Raw genomic sequence first — 16,647 nt, forward strand, 5'->3', positions numbered from 1 at the left:
CCTGCTTTTTATTGTTGTTGTTGTTTTTTGTAAGCGTTGTGTGCACATTGAACTTGACCGACCTTGTGTTTTTTTGGTTGTTGGGGCTAAGTTGGTTGGTTAATGAAAGTTTGGTGACCATCATTTTTTGGCTGTTAAATGCGAAATTACCTAAGCGGAAAAAGCACGTCAAGTTTCATTGTTTTTGGTGTGGACACTTATTAAACCAAACATATAAGGAAATTATTCATTTGAAGGTGATGGAAATATTTTGAAAGATAATTCAGTTTTTTTTTGAGGTGGGAGAGAAGAAGGCTTCTTTTATCCAACAGAAAATATTGCTACCGGAGACTTGATAGCAAGTTCTGAAGACTGAGTTGTATTAGAGAAAAAATCTGTAACACAAATGTAAGTTTCTATGAAGGTATCAAAACCTTTAAAAATTAAATAAAGGTTTTGAAAACAATATATTTGCTATACGTCTCCCTCCCTTCACAATAAGTGTAATATCTCTATCGTTTTTTGGTGCATTATTCATAACTAAACAAAAGAAAGTCAAATTAGAGCGAAACGTAAATTCAGAGGGATCCAAGTTGTATACTTCCCATATTAAATAGGGTTACCTTTCACGAATTCCGCGCGAAAAATTCCGTTTTACAAGTAATTTGGTTATAAATTGTGGAAAATATCTGAAGTCGTAGAAAGGGCTAGATTTGTCGAAAATTTACAATAGGTTCTCTATGGGCCAAAATATACGATATTTTTTATGCTTCATAGCAAGAATACAAATTTCGTTTGTTTAGAGACTCCTAATGAAATTTTATGTATAATATTTCTTTCATTGGCACTTTCCTCAAAAAACGACATATTAATGGAGATTTTGACTTAGAATTGAAACGTGCTGAATTAGCATGTAAAAAAGGTAAACACTTTATTTTTCATTTGTAAAATATATAAATTTCGAATGTAATTTTCTTAAAAACTATTATTCCTAGATATATAGTTTCTTCTGAAAATTCTATTGAAATTTTGTATAGAATATTTCTTTCTTTATCATTTTTTGTGTAAAATGAAATTTTATGTATCATTCATGCAAGAAATTAAAAAAACAACCGATCAAGAACTGACCAAAAAAAATTAGAAAATATTTTCGGTTCTTGATGGAAGTAGATTTTTTGGTGACTTATAGTGAAATTTAATGAGGAATATTTTTGTCCATGTTGTATAGAATATTTCTTTTTTTATCATTTATTGTGCAAAATAAAATTTTATGTTATCTTCGTGCAAGAATTTAAAAAACCGATCACGAATTGACCAACAAAATTTTGAAAATATTTTTGTTTTTTTTTTTTTTTGGCGACGTTGATGCAAATATTTTCTTGATATATAATTGAAGTAGATATTTCTTTTCTTTGGTGACTTATAGGGAAATTTGATGAGGAGTATATTTGCCCTTGACACCATCCTTCTAAAATTATGCTTTGTAGGGGAATTTCAGATAAAGTCCCATCATGTTCTATTTTAACCCTAAATTGTGTTTGTAATGTTTGTGAATTCCTGACATTTATGTAAGATTTAGACTTTGTATGTATCCTGGGACCTATAGTAGAATTTTGTGGCAAATAATTTTGTAGGTAAAAATCCTGTTTTAACATATTTTGAAAAAAGGACCTAAAAGACCCGTTTGGTGACTCCCATAAGTGTTTCATTTTTTAACCAAAATTATCCATGAATTCTTATCAGTAATATTGCTAAAGACACTATATATAAAATGAAGGGTCTCCAAGGAATCTTATACCGAAAATGTTAAAGACTGCGGAAGGGAGTTTTTGCTATATTCCGAAAAACAAAATACCCCTTTGGTGACTCGCGTGGAGGTTACCGTTTTCGATCCAAATAGTCCTACTATTGTTATCAGTAATATTGTCGAAGACACTACATCCCTAAAATGCACTGATTCCAAGGAATCTTAATTCGAATGTTTCAAAAAAAAAAAAACAAAATAAAATAAAAAAATAAATTTGGAGAAGGGGTAATTTGTCGGCTACGTTTAGGTTCGAACCAAATTTTCAAAACGTATTTTTTGTTGTTGTTGTTATTAGCCTCTCTTTCATAATCTGCTTCGCTTTTTTTTTGTGTTGGGCAGTGTTATCTTCACCTCAAAATTTAAAATTAGAAAAGAGTGTGCCCTTCAATCAAAAAGCTACAACGGGGAAACATTAAATATCAAAATATAATTTTAAGAAACTTTTTATATTGTAGGATCTAAATGCCCAATAATTACATTAAAGGGAACATAGGAGGGAAATCCTCGTATATTCAAGAGACCGCAATTCGTAAATTTTTCTGTTTTTTTAAATATTGTGAATTTCGACACTCCTTTCACAATCGAAGATAAGGAGAAAGTTTTATATTCAATAAAACAGTTTTTTGCTTTTATATGTTTCACTTGCACCACCTCGAATGATCGTAAATCAATCATTTCGAAATGCGAACCAAGATTAAAAAAAATAAATAAATAAGTTAAATTACGAACGGAGATTCCTAATAAACCAATGTTACTTACAGATTTCAAAATCCAAAACTAAGAGTATAAAATCCTATTCCAAAATAGTGTTTCAGCTTAAAATATAAATATCGAACACATCAAACTACTTTGCTCTGCACTACTTTGTCATTCAAGAGAACTCACGTCAAAGAGATTCTAATTTAACTCTTTATTGAAGAGCGAAAAAACTGACCTAATTTTAGACTCACCAAAAAAAATGAGAGATTTCGAAAAAAAACTCGAAAAACAAAACATTGCCATAATTCAATTAAAATTCATAATACCAAACAAAAAATACGAATGCGAGGAGAAAGAAAACCAAGCAAAATAAATCGAATACGAAAAATAACAGTTCGAGTGGCTGGCAGTCAGCTGTTGTTGTAAATGGAACAGAAATGCTCACGCACACACACACAAACAATCACATTTTAATTCATCCAAATATGGATTCTCGATAAAAGTCAACCAAAAACAATGGCCAACAACGGCAGATAGCCAAATTAAAATAAAAAGTAAACAAAAAAAATAAAACCAAAAACAGCAAAACAAAACACCAAAATAATAGATTTATGAAATAAATAGATATATGACCGAAAATTACGTAGCCCATCAACACCCATTGACTTTGAAGGCGAGAAGGGCCATTATTATTCATACACTTCACGTAGAGATGGCCAACAGAGCCATCAATTGATAATACGACAAAGTCGTAAATCACTCCCCTGTGTTTGGTTGTCACACAGGGGGGTATGCTAAATTGGGGGAAGTCATACACATCAATACGGCTTGAGTGGGTTTGTTTACATCCACTTCAACCGCATTCCCATACTGCCCTCTTTGACAATGTTAATTGATAGCGAAATCGATAAACTTTCGCCACTTAAGTGGCTACTGCGAAAACATACAACATCACCGCTTGGCTAAAACAGCAAAACTGGCCACTAGGCACCCACGCATGCGCAAATACAGCAATGACAACCACAGTAGCAGCACCGACTGACCGCAACACTGGAGCATGAATAAAAACGGCCAGCCAAATAGACCACCACTTTGTGGTACAACAAGTTGTCAGCTTTGTCAACGCTTGGCATCGCTGCTGCGTCTCACCGGCCAAGAGAGTGCGCTGTAATTAAAGTGAAAGAAGCGCACAACAGCGTCGAGCGCAGCTTAAAGAAATCACGGCTCCCTGTTGAATACGAAATGAAAAATATGCACAGTCGGTTTTTAAGCGTCAAACGTAACAAACGGTTTCGTAGAAATAGAAATAGTTCAGTCGCCAAAAAGGTTAGCTTGTGAAATACATTTGAATATCGTTCGGCTAAACGGTGAACAGAATGTTAATAAATTTGAAATTGTTAACATTTGTTGGGGCAGTGCTGCTCATCTGTGGACCCATGCCGCTGCATGGAGCACGACGCAAGACCACTCCCATCAATGAGGAACAAGAACAAACTCTCAAACAGTCGCAGAGTACCTTTGTCGAATGGGTACTGTCGTTGGTGCCTCAGAGGCCTAGCTTGGACCCATTAACAGGATTTCTGGGAATAGCAACAACAACTACAACCACTGCAGCTCCACACAGAACAACAGCAGCTGCTGAAGTTACCAGCACCACCACCGAGAGAGTGACAACTGCTGCACCATCACCTTCAACGACTGTCAGCACTTCGACAACAACAACTACTACTGCAGCACCCCCATCTACCACCCCCACACCTCCGCCAGTACTCAATCCACCACGCAATTGCTCGGACTGTGTCTGTGGCATTGCCAACACTCAGAAACGTATTGTGGGTGGTCAAGAAACCGAGGTCCATCAATATCCCTGGATGGCCCAGCTTCTCTATGGCGGACGTTTCTATTGTGCTGGCTCCTTGATTAATGATCAGTTTTTGGTCACTGCCTCCCACTGCGTCTATGGTTTTCGCAAGGAACGTATTAGTGTTCGTCTGTTGGAGCATGATCGTAATGCATCACATTTCCAGAAAATCGATCGTAAGGTTGAAGAGATCACCACCCATCCAAAGTATAATGCTCGAACCTATGACAATGATATTGCCATCATTAAATTGAATGAACCTGTGGAGATGACTGATTTGTTGCATCCCGTCTGTATGCCTACCCCGGGAAAATCGTTTAAGGGTGAAACGGGCACTGTGACCGGTTGGGGTGCCCTGAAAGTGGGTGGATTTACTTCGAACACGTTGCAGGTAAGATATGTTAGAACTATTTACATAAGATGTGGTTTGATGGAATTTGATGAAAGTGTCTGAGGCACAACTTTATGCATATCGCATGAGAGTGGGAGATCGAACTCAATCGCTCAGAGAAAAATCGATTAAAATCGATAGAAAAGGATTTGATGGAGTCAGAAATTAATTTTGAGGTTTCATCCAAATACCCAAGCTCCATTAAAATAGTTTAAGCTTGGAAGTATTTCTCGAGTAAATATCCAAATGGGAATTAATGACCTCGAATAATATAAGAGTCAGTATCATTTTTTAAATATCGGTTCCGACCAATGATGTGCGAAATTAACCAAAAACGTACGTAGGCCGCATAGATTATATTGATTATACGTGTATTCTCTATCCTCTCTTTTCGTCACCGATTTTTGATGGTGAGTTCTCGGTTATGCTCATACACTCACTCTCAATTTAGTTATGCACATCATTGTTCCAGACCGATCTCAAGCAAAAATGTATTTAAAAAAAAAGGTGTTTAAAAACATATTTGTCGACTCAGATCGAATCATACATAGAAGGTGTTTAAAATGTATCTATTGCTGATATGTGGAGAATATTCTAGAACTTACAAATCAGTTTTATAAAGATTCGAGTCCGATGCAACATTTTGTATGGGTATACACTAATGAAGAATAGTAGTAGAGAGGTGCATATTTTTGGTCTCTCTTTTGTGAGTCATGTGCTTAAAGTTCTCGGAGAGCTCAACCTCACATTTTTGATCTTATAAAGAGGGATGTGGGAGTAATTTAAGTTTGACTGTATGTGAGTTCTTTCAACAATCCTTGAAATAGGTTCTTTTTCTCTAAATGAGAGTATTTCTTATTAAATATCCGATATGATTATTCAAAAGCTCTTCGACGTGGTCTTCAAATTGATTTTGAATGGACAAAAGTATGGAGCTTGACCGTCATGTTTTTCTAGTTTCTTTATACATTTATAGAAGCATACTTATTTATACAACATAAAATGATCTCTGAATTCGAATAATTCCAATTTCTATTTATTATTATTTATTTATTTATTTTGATTTTATCTAACACACATTTTCTTTCTTTCCTTTGATACCACGCCACAGGAAGTAAAAGTTCCCATAATGTCACAAGATGAATGTCGCAAAACACGCTATGGCGCATCACGTATCACCGATAATATGCTCTGTGCTGGCTATCCTGATGGCATGAAGGACAGCTGCCAGGGGGATAGTGGTGGACCATTGCACATTGTGGCCACTGGGACCAGGGAACACCAATTGGCCGGTGTTGTGTCCTGGGGCGAGGGATGTGCTAAGCCAGGCTACCCTGGTGTCTATGCTCGTGTCAATCGTTACGGCACCTGGATAAAGACCCTAACCAAAAATGCCTGTCTTTGTCACTCGGAGACGAAGAAAATCAAAAAGTAAAGCCAGCCATGAGAAGATAAACGGATTTATTTTTTATTTATAAAATTAACCTATTTGTATTTTATTTATTGCTATTTATTATTATTATTAATTAAGTTGAAAATGAAATAAACACTTATCTGCTAGTGCCAACATTTATCTGTGCCAGAGAGCAAAAAAAAAAAGACGTGCAAAAGAAACTTTCTTTTTTCATTTCTCCAAGACAGACAGACAGACTGACTGGCCGACAGACTGACCACAGGTTGGTAGGCAAAAAAGCCGGTTTTCTGCAAAGTCATTGTAGGATTTCAATTTGAATGCACTTGAAGTCGTTCAGACAGCAGCGATTTATTTTCGCACAGACAACTTGTATGGCCGACATGCATGCACATGGAACGGTGGGATGGGGTATCACGACATATGTGCAGAGCATATTAATGCGTTCACTTTTGGCCGGCAACCAAGCGGCTGCCAAGAAGCTAGTTTATTGGGAAAAACGCTGGCCGGCAATGAAAAAGAAAAAAATGCAGAAGAAAAACTTTTATTTCAATCGCTGGCTGGGCTAAGTTAGTTAGCCCACATCTGTGGCCGTTACAACACACACATCACTTTGTGAACGTCATGAACGCTTATAAGCGACATTGGCAAATTGTTTTGCCATGGACGTTCCTGCTGCTGACCTCCCCTGTGCTGGGTGCAAATTCCACACCACAAGGATTCTCATCGACATCAGTGCTGAGGCAAAACAATTTCTTTGAGTGGTTGCTGTCGATTTTCCAAACCATTCCACCGTTTAGTGTTATACCCACAACTGGTCGGCCCCCAACTACAGCACCGGTGACGACCGAACCAAGTGCTTGTGAGGCCTGTAAATGCGGTGCAGCCAATTCCATACGGCGCATTGTGGGTGGCTATGAGACTCAGGTAAACCAGTATCCCTGGATGGCCATGTTGTTGTTTCGAGGTCACTTCTATTGCGGTGCATCGCTCATCAGCGACCGTTATGTTGTGACAGCTGCTCATTGTTTGAGGAGTTTTCCACGGCCATTTGTGAGTGTGCGTTTAATGGCTCATAATCTAAAGGATCGCACGGTGCGGGTGATTGATAGAAGGGCCGACAAGGTGGTGGTGCATCCAAAGTATTCCATGTCGAATAATGACAATGACATTGGTTTGGTGAAATTGGATCAAGTGGTGGAAATGTCCAGTGTAATGAGGCCAGTGTGCCTGGCCATATCTGAGAGGAGCTATGACGATGAGTTGGCTGTCATAACCGGATGGGGTGTTACCAGCGAGGGTGGCCAAGTGTCACAGACATTGAGGGTAAGTTGTGGTTCTACATTCGTGCTTAATAATTGCTTTGAATTGTACTTTTAGGAGGTCAAAGTTCCCATTCTCTCCCAAATGGCGTGTCATGCAACGAAATATGGTAAGGATCGCATTACTGAAAATATGCTTTGTGCTGGAGCCGCTGAGGGTGGTCTTGATGCCTGCCAAGGTGATAGTGGCGGCCCCTTGATGGTGTCAAATGGGGACCTGAATACTTTCCACCTGGCCGGTGTGGTCTCATGGGGCGAAGGTTGTGCCCGTGAGGATTATCCTGGCGTTTATACACGTGTTAGCCAATATCTGGAGTGGATTGATGAGAACACAAAAGATTCATGCGGATGTGAGGTGCCATCTCAAAGAATTGATCAGGTGGAGATATTGGAAAATGAATTTACATTCATTAAAAGTGCAGTATAATGTGGTAAACTATTTTTACAACAAATGGATGAAGTGTAATTGGAGAAAGAACAATCAATCTTTAACCTGGTACTGACCCATTTGGAACGAAAAAATATAATTTATTATTAATTTCAAATAAAAATTGAAAAAAAAAAAAATAATAAAAATTGATAGAAAAATAATTGGATATGATAGCTTATAAAGAGGAATTTCTGCCAACGAATAATAGCTATCGAATTATGAATGAATTAGCAATATATATTTTTTTCTACGAATCTTATTTTTTTCTTCTATCAAATTCTCTTATATCTTCCTATATCTCTAAATCTCATGGAGCTACAGCTTTTTTACTTAGAGTTTGATCTAAATCATCAAAAATAAAATTTAGAGAAAATACGGGATATGTAGGTCCAAATTTTATGGTACATCCCGCGCAGAGGTTGTACATAAGTAAATTGTCAAATTCTACCGAAACGTCGACTTATAAAAATTAGATTCAATTTTTTTTCCACCTATATTCAAAAAATATAATAAATAAATAAAATAAAATATATATAATAATAATAATAAAAATATTGTATAAAAAAATAAAATAAATAAAAAATAGAAGTTGCAAATTTTCTTTTTAAAATTAAAATTCTTCTCTCAAAGAAGCACATGGTATATTAAACCACAACCTCAACTCCTAAAAGTATGCAATACCATAAATTCACATTTCTTTCATTAATGATCATTTAAATGGATATGATACACACAAATTAAGGCTTAAATTCCAACATGCATTCAGACAGCAATATGATTGAAACCATATCAAAAACGGAGAGAAATGTTTTACTCACACACACATCTTGGCACACACATGGAAGCCACAGATGGGTCAACATGAAGGATGTTTGCCAAAACACGCACGACATGATCCACCATTTCTGTCTTAATTGTCGTTTTCCGCATTATTCAACATTGACGACATCAACGAATGGACGAAGGAAGAATTGCCGGGTATAAATGACAGCTATGGCGAACAAAGCTATGATTTCCTTTCGCTGTTGCCACCGCGTTGATTATTTGTTTATTTCCGTGCATCAGCAGCAGCAGCAACGGCGGCTATAACAGGAGCGCCGGGAATGGGAAAGCCATAGTCCATAGACTTGAGTCGCCAGACGCCGGAATATAGCTTTATGCGACAATGGGCCATCTTGCGCTCGTATAGATCGTGGTGGTGGTGGTCCGACTCGCCCAACACAGAGACACATAATATAAATGTAATTAAATTTGCACATGTGTCCTGTGTGAACGTGACATGCCAACGTCAATGTTAATGATGATGACGATACCGTCAACATCGGCGACGGCGGCAATGGTATTCAGGAGAAGAGAATTATGATGATGGAGATGGTGGTGTACCAAACACCCACCCACCATGTCGAGAGAAAGAGAGAGAGAGGACAGCCATTATTGTCATTTAGTTGAAGCAATCTGTTGAATGATGCGTTTCGCTTGCAGATTATTTTTGGTGTTTTTATTTGGAGATGGCTTTACAAATGTTTTTTATTCGGCGACCTACCCTCCCTTTGCCTGGCAAAGGAAAATGAGTAGGAAATTAAAAGAATTCATGCGTTGAAATTAATTTAAAGATATTTTTCATTAACGCAGACACTCAAGCTTACAGCGAGAATGACACATTCAACATGGAATTGCAATCCGAGTGTGTTACATACACGTATATATACATGTGTGTGTGAGCATGTGTGTGTTGTGATATGTTTTTTTATGCCGCAGATGAAAGAGAAAGTTTTCATCTGCCCAGTGGCATCCTGCCTACCCTTACGGCTTGTAATTATTTGCCCAACACTTTGGAATTCCCACAAACGCTTGGCTGCTCAAGTTCCATTGAGGGCAAAACAAAAATGCAATTTCTTTTTCACGTTTTTATTTTTGTGTCTTCCTCACTTCTGATCATAAAAAATTAATTGAATTTCTTGCCTTTCGTATAGGTGTAGGGAGGTGGGTGAATGTCTTGTGTTCGATTGTCGGTTGGCTGGTGATTACACAACTAACTGACTTAAGTCTCCTTCTTGGGCCACCCAAATGTAATGCTAGTTGTTCATAGTGTTGGCTAGAATTTGTCGACAGCATAGTTTTTTATGGGTTTCCGTTTTTCCCAGAAATGCGGAAAACTCTTCAATTTCTTTTTGCGAAATAAAATGCGTGTGTGGCGTTTGTCAGACATTCATATATAACGTTAATGATTTTATGGTCGGTTTATTGATAATTTTATTACTTTGGCACATGTCTAGGTCTTAGATGGTTACAAATTACAAGAAAGCTAGAAAAGAAAAATCGACAATGGGAAGGAAAATAAAGATTGTTCCACTATTTGACCTTATGAACTGTTATGTGGGATATTAACTGCTTTTTGGAGTAACCTAGCCTCAAAATGCGAGAGCTTGAGGAGAAAATTGTAAGCAGGCAAGTGTGATGTGTATGAATGTTTTTCTGAAAATAAAATTGGGTGGACTTCAAAGCTTCAACGACAATTAAAACTGGCCAACAAACATACCTCAGCCGACTATGAAAGGAGAGCTAAAAATAGAAAACACGTGTATCGACATTTTGGAAAGTTTAGAACGCAAGGTACCCTAAATTGAGAGGGGAAGTGCCTGCTTCTTTCAAATTTTCAGAGATTTCCGCATTAAGGACACCATGGAATCCTTGCATTTTTGGTTTATAGTGTCTTTGACAATATTCGATAATCGCTCGTTACCGTGATGCTAGTAGCGTAGCCCGACGTCAAGGAAGTGGAGGGAAGAAAACAGCGACATCAGTAGAAATGGTTCGAAAAGTAAAGAAGCGACTTGATCGAAAAATGCCGGCAAATTTTAATTCCAAAAATTGCAAGAACTTACACCGCAACAGAAACAAAATAGACTCGAAAGAGCTAAAGAGTTGCTTTGCTTGACCGAAAGTGGTAAACTGCCGAATTTGGTTTTCTCCGAAAACATTCGTTGTCCAGCAGTTTGTAAACAAACAAAATTATCCGCTCGTGTTTACTTGCCAAAGAGGTCAGCTGAAAATGTGCACCTTCGGTTGGCCACCAGATACCAGAACTCAAGCGCCGGCCATGGTGATGGTGTGGGCCGCCATAACAGCCGATAGTCGCTCTTCGTTCGTATTAATCAGAATAAATGCCGAAAATTATCGCGAAAATATTCTGGAGGGTGTATTAAAGCCTGGGCACGCAAACATTTTGGCCGCAGACCTTGGACATTCCAACAGGACTCAGCACCATCGCACTCAGCACGTGCCACCCAAGAATGGTTAGAAGAGGTTCCTCGCTTCATTTCCAGCGCACAATGGCCACCAAAATCTTCGGATAGCAATCCGTTGGACTATTGTGTCTGGGGTATTTGGGAAAGCAAGGTTGTTACTAAAAAATACCAAAGTGCCGATCACCTTTAAATCCCATTCCCTCAACTTAAAGCTGAAAGAAACATTTTTCTTTATTTATTTCCTCGCTCTCCTCCCCCTGGAAATTAATAACTCAGTCAGTCGGTGAAGTCAGTTTTAAACAAATATTTGTATCTTTGTTTGAAACCTCAATAATTGCCTTGTTTAGAATTGTTCTGCTAACCCCTTTCGATAAGGGATGTTGGATTGCAACCCATCCATCATGGAATCCTGCAACACAAACAAGGCACTAGGTCGATATTGAAATGAAAAAGGAGAGTTCATTTTACAATTTGCCAAACTCAAGTAGTAGAAGAAGAAGCGGCAGCAGAAGAAACCTCCAAACGAAACAAAAACACCAAAATCCAAAACTGAAACCAAGAAAATAGAGAGTAACTCGCATTATGCATACAAATGAAGTTCGTTCGTTTTTTTTTTTTTGGCCCAGCAATCAAACTTGGCAATATCTGTAACAGCAGAAGCAGCAACAACATCAATGTATGAACCATTCAATCAAACTGAACTCAAACCTAGCAACAGAAAAGAGAGACAGCATTTCAAAACAGTCAAATGTGAGACAAGCAGTCTATCTTCACTACGAAATGGTCGTGGTGGGGGCGATGGTGGTGTAGTTGTTGCTGGTGTTCATTCTGATTCTCATTTTAAGCTCAAGTGTTAAACGAGCGTAAACAAATCCGAAACCCTTACATAGGCCACAATGCAAAATTAAAATTCCAAAAACGTAGCGTTTTACAGCCCTTCCTCCGCACATGCACACACACACCCAGATACACATGGGGATGAAAGTCCTAAGGAGAAAAATGTTGCAGTCGCACCGAACAAACAACCAACCAGCCAACCGACCTACCAACAAAGCCACTGCCATAGTCCATTTAATATGAATATTTTCAATGAGTCCCAAACCTGGGGACTGGGTTTACAAAGTCAGCAACATCACTCCTGGTGGTGGGGTGGGCAAATGTTCCCATATCCTTTTTTTAATTTACTCTTTGGACCTTCCTTTCACATCCCAACGCTTTTGCCGAAAAGGCAACATTTTATATGGATTTTTTGTGTGTTGGTTTGTTGTGCTTCCGTTTTTTGTTGCGGCATCAGTCCTGTTCCCTTTTATTTTTTGTCTGTTTCGGTTTCACATTCATTTGGTGTGTTTATCATTCCAAATTGAACATTATCATTATTTTTATTGAGAAATTCAGTTTATTGGATTACAGCATGTGACCCAATATTTATGCGTGTTCGGCTGACTTTTTGTTTTTTTCTGCAGACTGCGGGTTTTTTCTTCACCCGTGCCGAGGGAATATTGATTTTTTTTGTGGTTTCCTTTTTTGGCTTAGTTTCTAAAGTGAGCTAGATGGTCAAGTCATATTCCGTTGAGACATTTTTAGTTGAATGTAAACTATTGGGAAAATATGCTCAAGGCAGTGGGGGTGATAACATCTGACCACCATTTTGGTTGTCACAATATGCCAAAAATGTCAATCCTTATTTGAATAACAAAAAATGTTTAAAGAATATGTAAATTTGGAAATAATTAAAATTTTAGTCATAAAATTGGTTGATTCCGGAACTACAAGAATTAAAAGTTTTTTCTACGATAGCCGATTTTCCCTTTATAACATTGAGGAAAGTTGCAAAAATAGTAGATTCTTGGAGATACTGGAACAGAGCAAATTACTCCGATTAAAAAAACGTCGATACTAACTGGAACTGCATATTGAATATTTTTAAGGGTGAGATAAAAAATTGCAACTAAATCAAAAGCCATAATTTTCACATTTATTTTAAATTTTATTGAATGAAAGCAAAAAATGTCGGAAATAGCATCAAATTTTAAAATAAGTTTAGATTTGTTCGAATTGGTCACCTTTGGCACGAATTAATACCTTCAAACGGCCGTCACACACTGCCCGAATGTTGCTCTGTGGAATTTTTGCCCATTCCAGGCGAAGCGCTTGCTTGAGGTGATCGACACTGTGGTATTTTTTAGAGCCAACCTTGCTTTCCAAAATACTCCAGACACAATAGTCCAACGAATTGGTATACGGAGTTTTTGGGGGCCATTGTGCCCTGGAAATGAAGCGAGGATCCTCATTTTAACCATTCTTGGGTGGCGCGTGCCGAGTGCGTTAGTGCTGAGTCCTGTTGGAATGTCCGAGGTCTGCGGCCAAAATGTTTGTGTGCCCAAGGCTTTAATATACCCTCCAGATTTTTTTGCGATAATATTCGGCATTTATTCTGATGCCACAGTAGAATTATACGAGTGGAGAGCGACCATCGGCTGTTATGGCGGCCACACCATCACCATGGCCGCCGCTTGAGTTCTGGTGGCCAACCGAATGTGTTTTTGTTTTATCATCGGGGAAAACCAAATTTGGCAGTTTACCACTTTTAGCCAAGCGAAGCAACTGTTTAGCTCTGTTGAGTCTATTTTCTTTCTGTAGTGGTCTAAGTTCTTCAATTTTTTTGGAATTTCAATGGCTTTACCCCGAGCTCGTTTTTCAATATTTCCCGAATGGAATTTTGTGATATGTTCAGCTCACGAGTCATGTTTCGGCCAATGCGGTGCGGGTTACGGTCAAGTCGCTTCTTTACTTTTCGAATCCATTCATCTGGTGTTGCTGGTTTCTTTCGTCCACTTCCTTGACGTCGGGTTACTTTAGCAGTATCAAGGTAACGAGCGATGGTACGAGACGCAAAAGATTTATTCGCATTTAAATGCTGGAGTGCTCTAACGATAGCCACATGTGGGTTTCCAGCCAAATATAAAGAAATCACACTATCACGCTTTAATTCCATCACGAATAATATTTTTTCTGGAAAATTCTCGCCAGAATGCTTTTGTACGCTTGTAAACAATATAATGAGATGTCACTGGAATAATTCTGACAGCTGTCGGACGAGTGGCTTAGAAATGACAGCAGTCTGAAGTTGGTGGCAGTTTTTTCTATGGTGTCCCATATTTATATCCTCGATATTACTTCATAAAAACCTCACAAAATTGTCCAACTTCCCATCCCTGGTCGTCTGGCATTAAAACGTTTATTCCTATCTCTCTCTCTCTATTCAAGTGTTAAAACCATTTTGAGTATTAATCAAAAAACGGTTTATTGAATTGCATTTTTACATGATTGGCATGGTCATGGCATCCAGAGTGCAACTGCAACTGTTGAATTAACGATGCGTAACCAGCCATTGTTGTTCTCCTTTGCCACCATTCGTCAGTTAATTTTCAATAAAATTCCCACAATATGTTAATATTTATACTGCCGACTGTTGTTTGGTCCGCATCGATCCAGGCTGTTTGTTTGTCAAATGTATTGGCCATTGTTAAAGTTATTGTCAGCGGGCCAAGCAACAGTTCGCCAAAACGTGCGCGACGTTTGAGTTCATTATGGGACAGCGTTTAACAATGCAACGCCGGGGACGTGAGTGCGTTTTGAATGCATGGATTTATAAGGATATGACAACGAAAGTTAAACATATCTTAATAAATTAACTTTAAATAAACGTTTCTCTCTCTCGCTCTCTCTCGCGCGCGCTTTGGTGTACAACAAAATATAAATAAATAAAGGAACGAACGCATGCAAACATGCTGACAATGATGACGACCAACAAAAATACAGCGACAACAACGGCGACGAACTTTAACTACCGCCTGCGTGAAATATGCAAATCAATTCAATTTAAACAACCGTCGGACCAACATCACCGCCAAGATACGAGATACGTAAGGAGCAGAAAGGCTGGCAATCTGGCAGGCAACACGCAACATTTGCCTGACCAACAACTGAGCTGCACACAACAAGATTGTACCAAGTCAAGAGTGTTGTTGTAACAAGAATTTTAATCAACCGCTTAACACTTAAATGATTTCTGCGCTTTTGATTTCTTTTTTTTTTTTCTCGTTGAGCCTCTTTGCATTGAGTTCTCCTGCGGTCCCCGTCTTTGTCTCTTCTCTCGTTCCAAGTTTCACTGGGTGCTGTATGTCATTTAGGCAATACATTGCACCATGCAATGCAGGCAATAAGCCAAAAGATCATCAGGACCAAAGTTTATTGAGGAGAATAAAAAAATGAGGCAGTTAGGGAAGGTATGGTCAGTTGGTTAAATATTTGTTTTTAGAAATTCAGATTGTTTGTGAGATATAAACATAAATTTCCTGCTAAATGTACTTCAAAATATTGAGGTTCCTTTGCATGAGGACAATAGATATAAAGGCCTGAAAAAGTTTGGTCCAAGAACCGAAACTCTTTTCCAGTTTTTATCTACAAAGCAGGTACTTACAAATCTAGTTGGAATTTCCTGCAACATAGATTGCCTATTGGATAGGAGAACTATAAAAACTTGCAGTGAATTCGGCAAAGATGTGAAAATAAAAAATGTTTTTTTTATAAACAAAAATTGATGATGTTTTTTATGGAACAAACTAATCATACACGTATCTTTCGTTCAGAGAACTGCATTTAAATTTGATTAAGAACATTTCTTCCTTTGAGACTTTACACAAAAAATCAAGTCTTGTGAGAGATTTAGACTTAAAATGGAAACCTGTTCAATTGTCAGTGAAAAACGTGAACATATATATTTCACTTTTAATATATACATTTCAAGTGCAATTTTCTTAAAACCTAGTAGACCTAGATGTATGGTGTATTCTAAGATTTGCAGTGAAATTTTGTATAGAACAGTTCATCTTTTGACACTTTCTTCCTAAAATGAAATTTTTTGGTACTTTCATGCATCAAAAAAGGCCGAGGAGAAAATGATGAAAAATATATTTAGTTATTTATGTGTTTGTTTTCTCTATTTAATTATTTTCGCATTTTTGTGGCAACATTGATGCAAATATTTTTTATATATGTAATCGAAATAGAGATTTCTTTTTTTTGGTGACTTATAGTGAAATTTGATCTGGAATATTTTTGTCTTTTACATCATCCTCCTAAAGTGCGGCTTTGTAGGAGAATTTTGCTTATAATCACACCAATTACGGCTTTAACACTAAAATGTGTTTTTAATATTTATAAGTTCCTTGCATTTAGGTTGCATTCATACTTTCAATGTTTTCAGGGGCCTAGTAAAATTTGATGAAAAATAATTTTGACTCGCTACGATACCGTTTAAACGAATTTTTTAATCCTATTTTAAAAAAGGACCACAAAGACCCTGTTTTTTGACTGGATTGAGGGTTAATATTTTTGACCAAAATAATTCTCGTATTTTTCTCAGCAATATTATTGAAGACAATATACTATTACATGGAGTAATATTATCAAACTGTATACGCCAGGCCAATCAGA

The 16,647-nt window shown here is 37.6% G+C and overlaps 2 protein-coding genes across 2 annotated transcripts; both read left to right on the forward strand.

Moving 5' to 3' along the window:
• Positions 1-3,573: 3,573 nt before the first annotated feature.
• On the forward strand, positions 3,574-6,327 carry LOC131802898 (trypsin-1-like). Its single transcript, XM_059123652.1, has 2 exons — positions 3,574-4,737; positions 5,849-6,327. Exons 1-2 carry the CDS (start codon positions 3,862-3,864, stop codon positions 6,170-6,172), a joined length of 1,200 nt encoding a protein of 399 aa, XP_058979635.1. The 5' UTR covers positions 3,574-3,861; the 3' UTR covers positions 6,173-6,327.
• Positions 6,328-6,710: 383 nt separating this feature from the next.
• On the forward strand, positions 6,711-7,897 carry LOC101888079 (trypsin-1). The gene is made up of 2 exons (XM_059123511.1): positions 6,711-7,474; positions 7,529-7,897. Exons 1-2 carry the CDS (start codon positions 6,773-6,775, stop codon positions 7,895-7,897), a joined length of 1,071 nt encoding a protein of 356 aa, XP_058979494.1. The 5' UTR covers positions 6,711-6,772.
• The last annotated feature ends 8,750 nt before the right edge of the window (positions 7,898-16,647 follow it).

The sequence above is a fragment of the Musca domestica genome, unplaced genomic scaffold (genome assembly GCF_030504385.1).
Source record: "Musca domestica strain aabys unplaced genomic scaffold, Musca_domestica.polishedcontigs.V.1.1 25, whole genome shotgun sequence".
NCBI lineage: Eukaryota > Metazoa > Arthropoda > Insecta > Diptera > Muscidae > Musca > Musca domestica.

Bases quoted from the DNA above. Each gene is read 5' to 3' on its own strand.
- LOC131802898 (XM_059123652.1), top strand. From the start codon at position 3,862: ATGTTAATAAATTTGAAATTGTTAACATTTGTTGGGGCAGTGCTGCTC. The intron at 4,738-5,848 runs GTAAGATATGTT...ACCACGCCACAG, and splicing joins TTACTTCGAACACGTTGCAG to GAAGTAAAAGTTCCCATAAT.
- LOC101888079 (XM_059123511.1), top strand. From the start codon at position 6,773: ATGAACGCTTATAAGCGACATTGGCAAATTGTTTTGCCATGGACGTTC. The intron at 7,475-7,528 runs GTAAGTTGTGGT...TTGTACTTTTAG, and splicing joins AAGTGTCACAGACATTGAGG to GAGGTCAAAGTTCCCATTCT.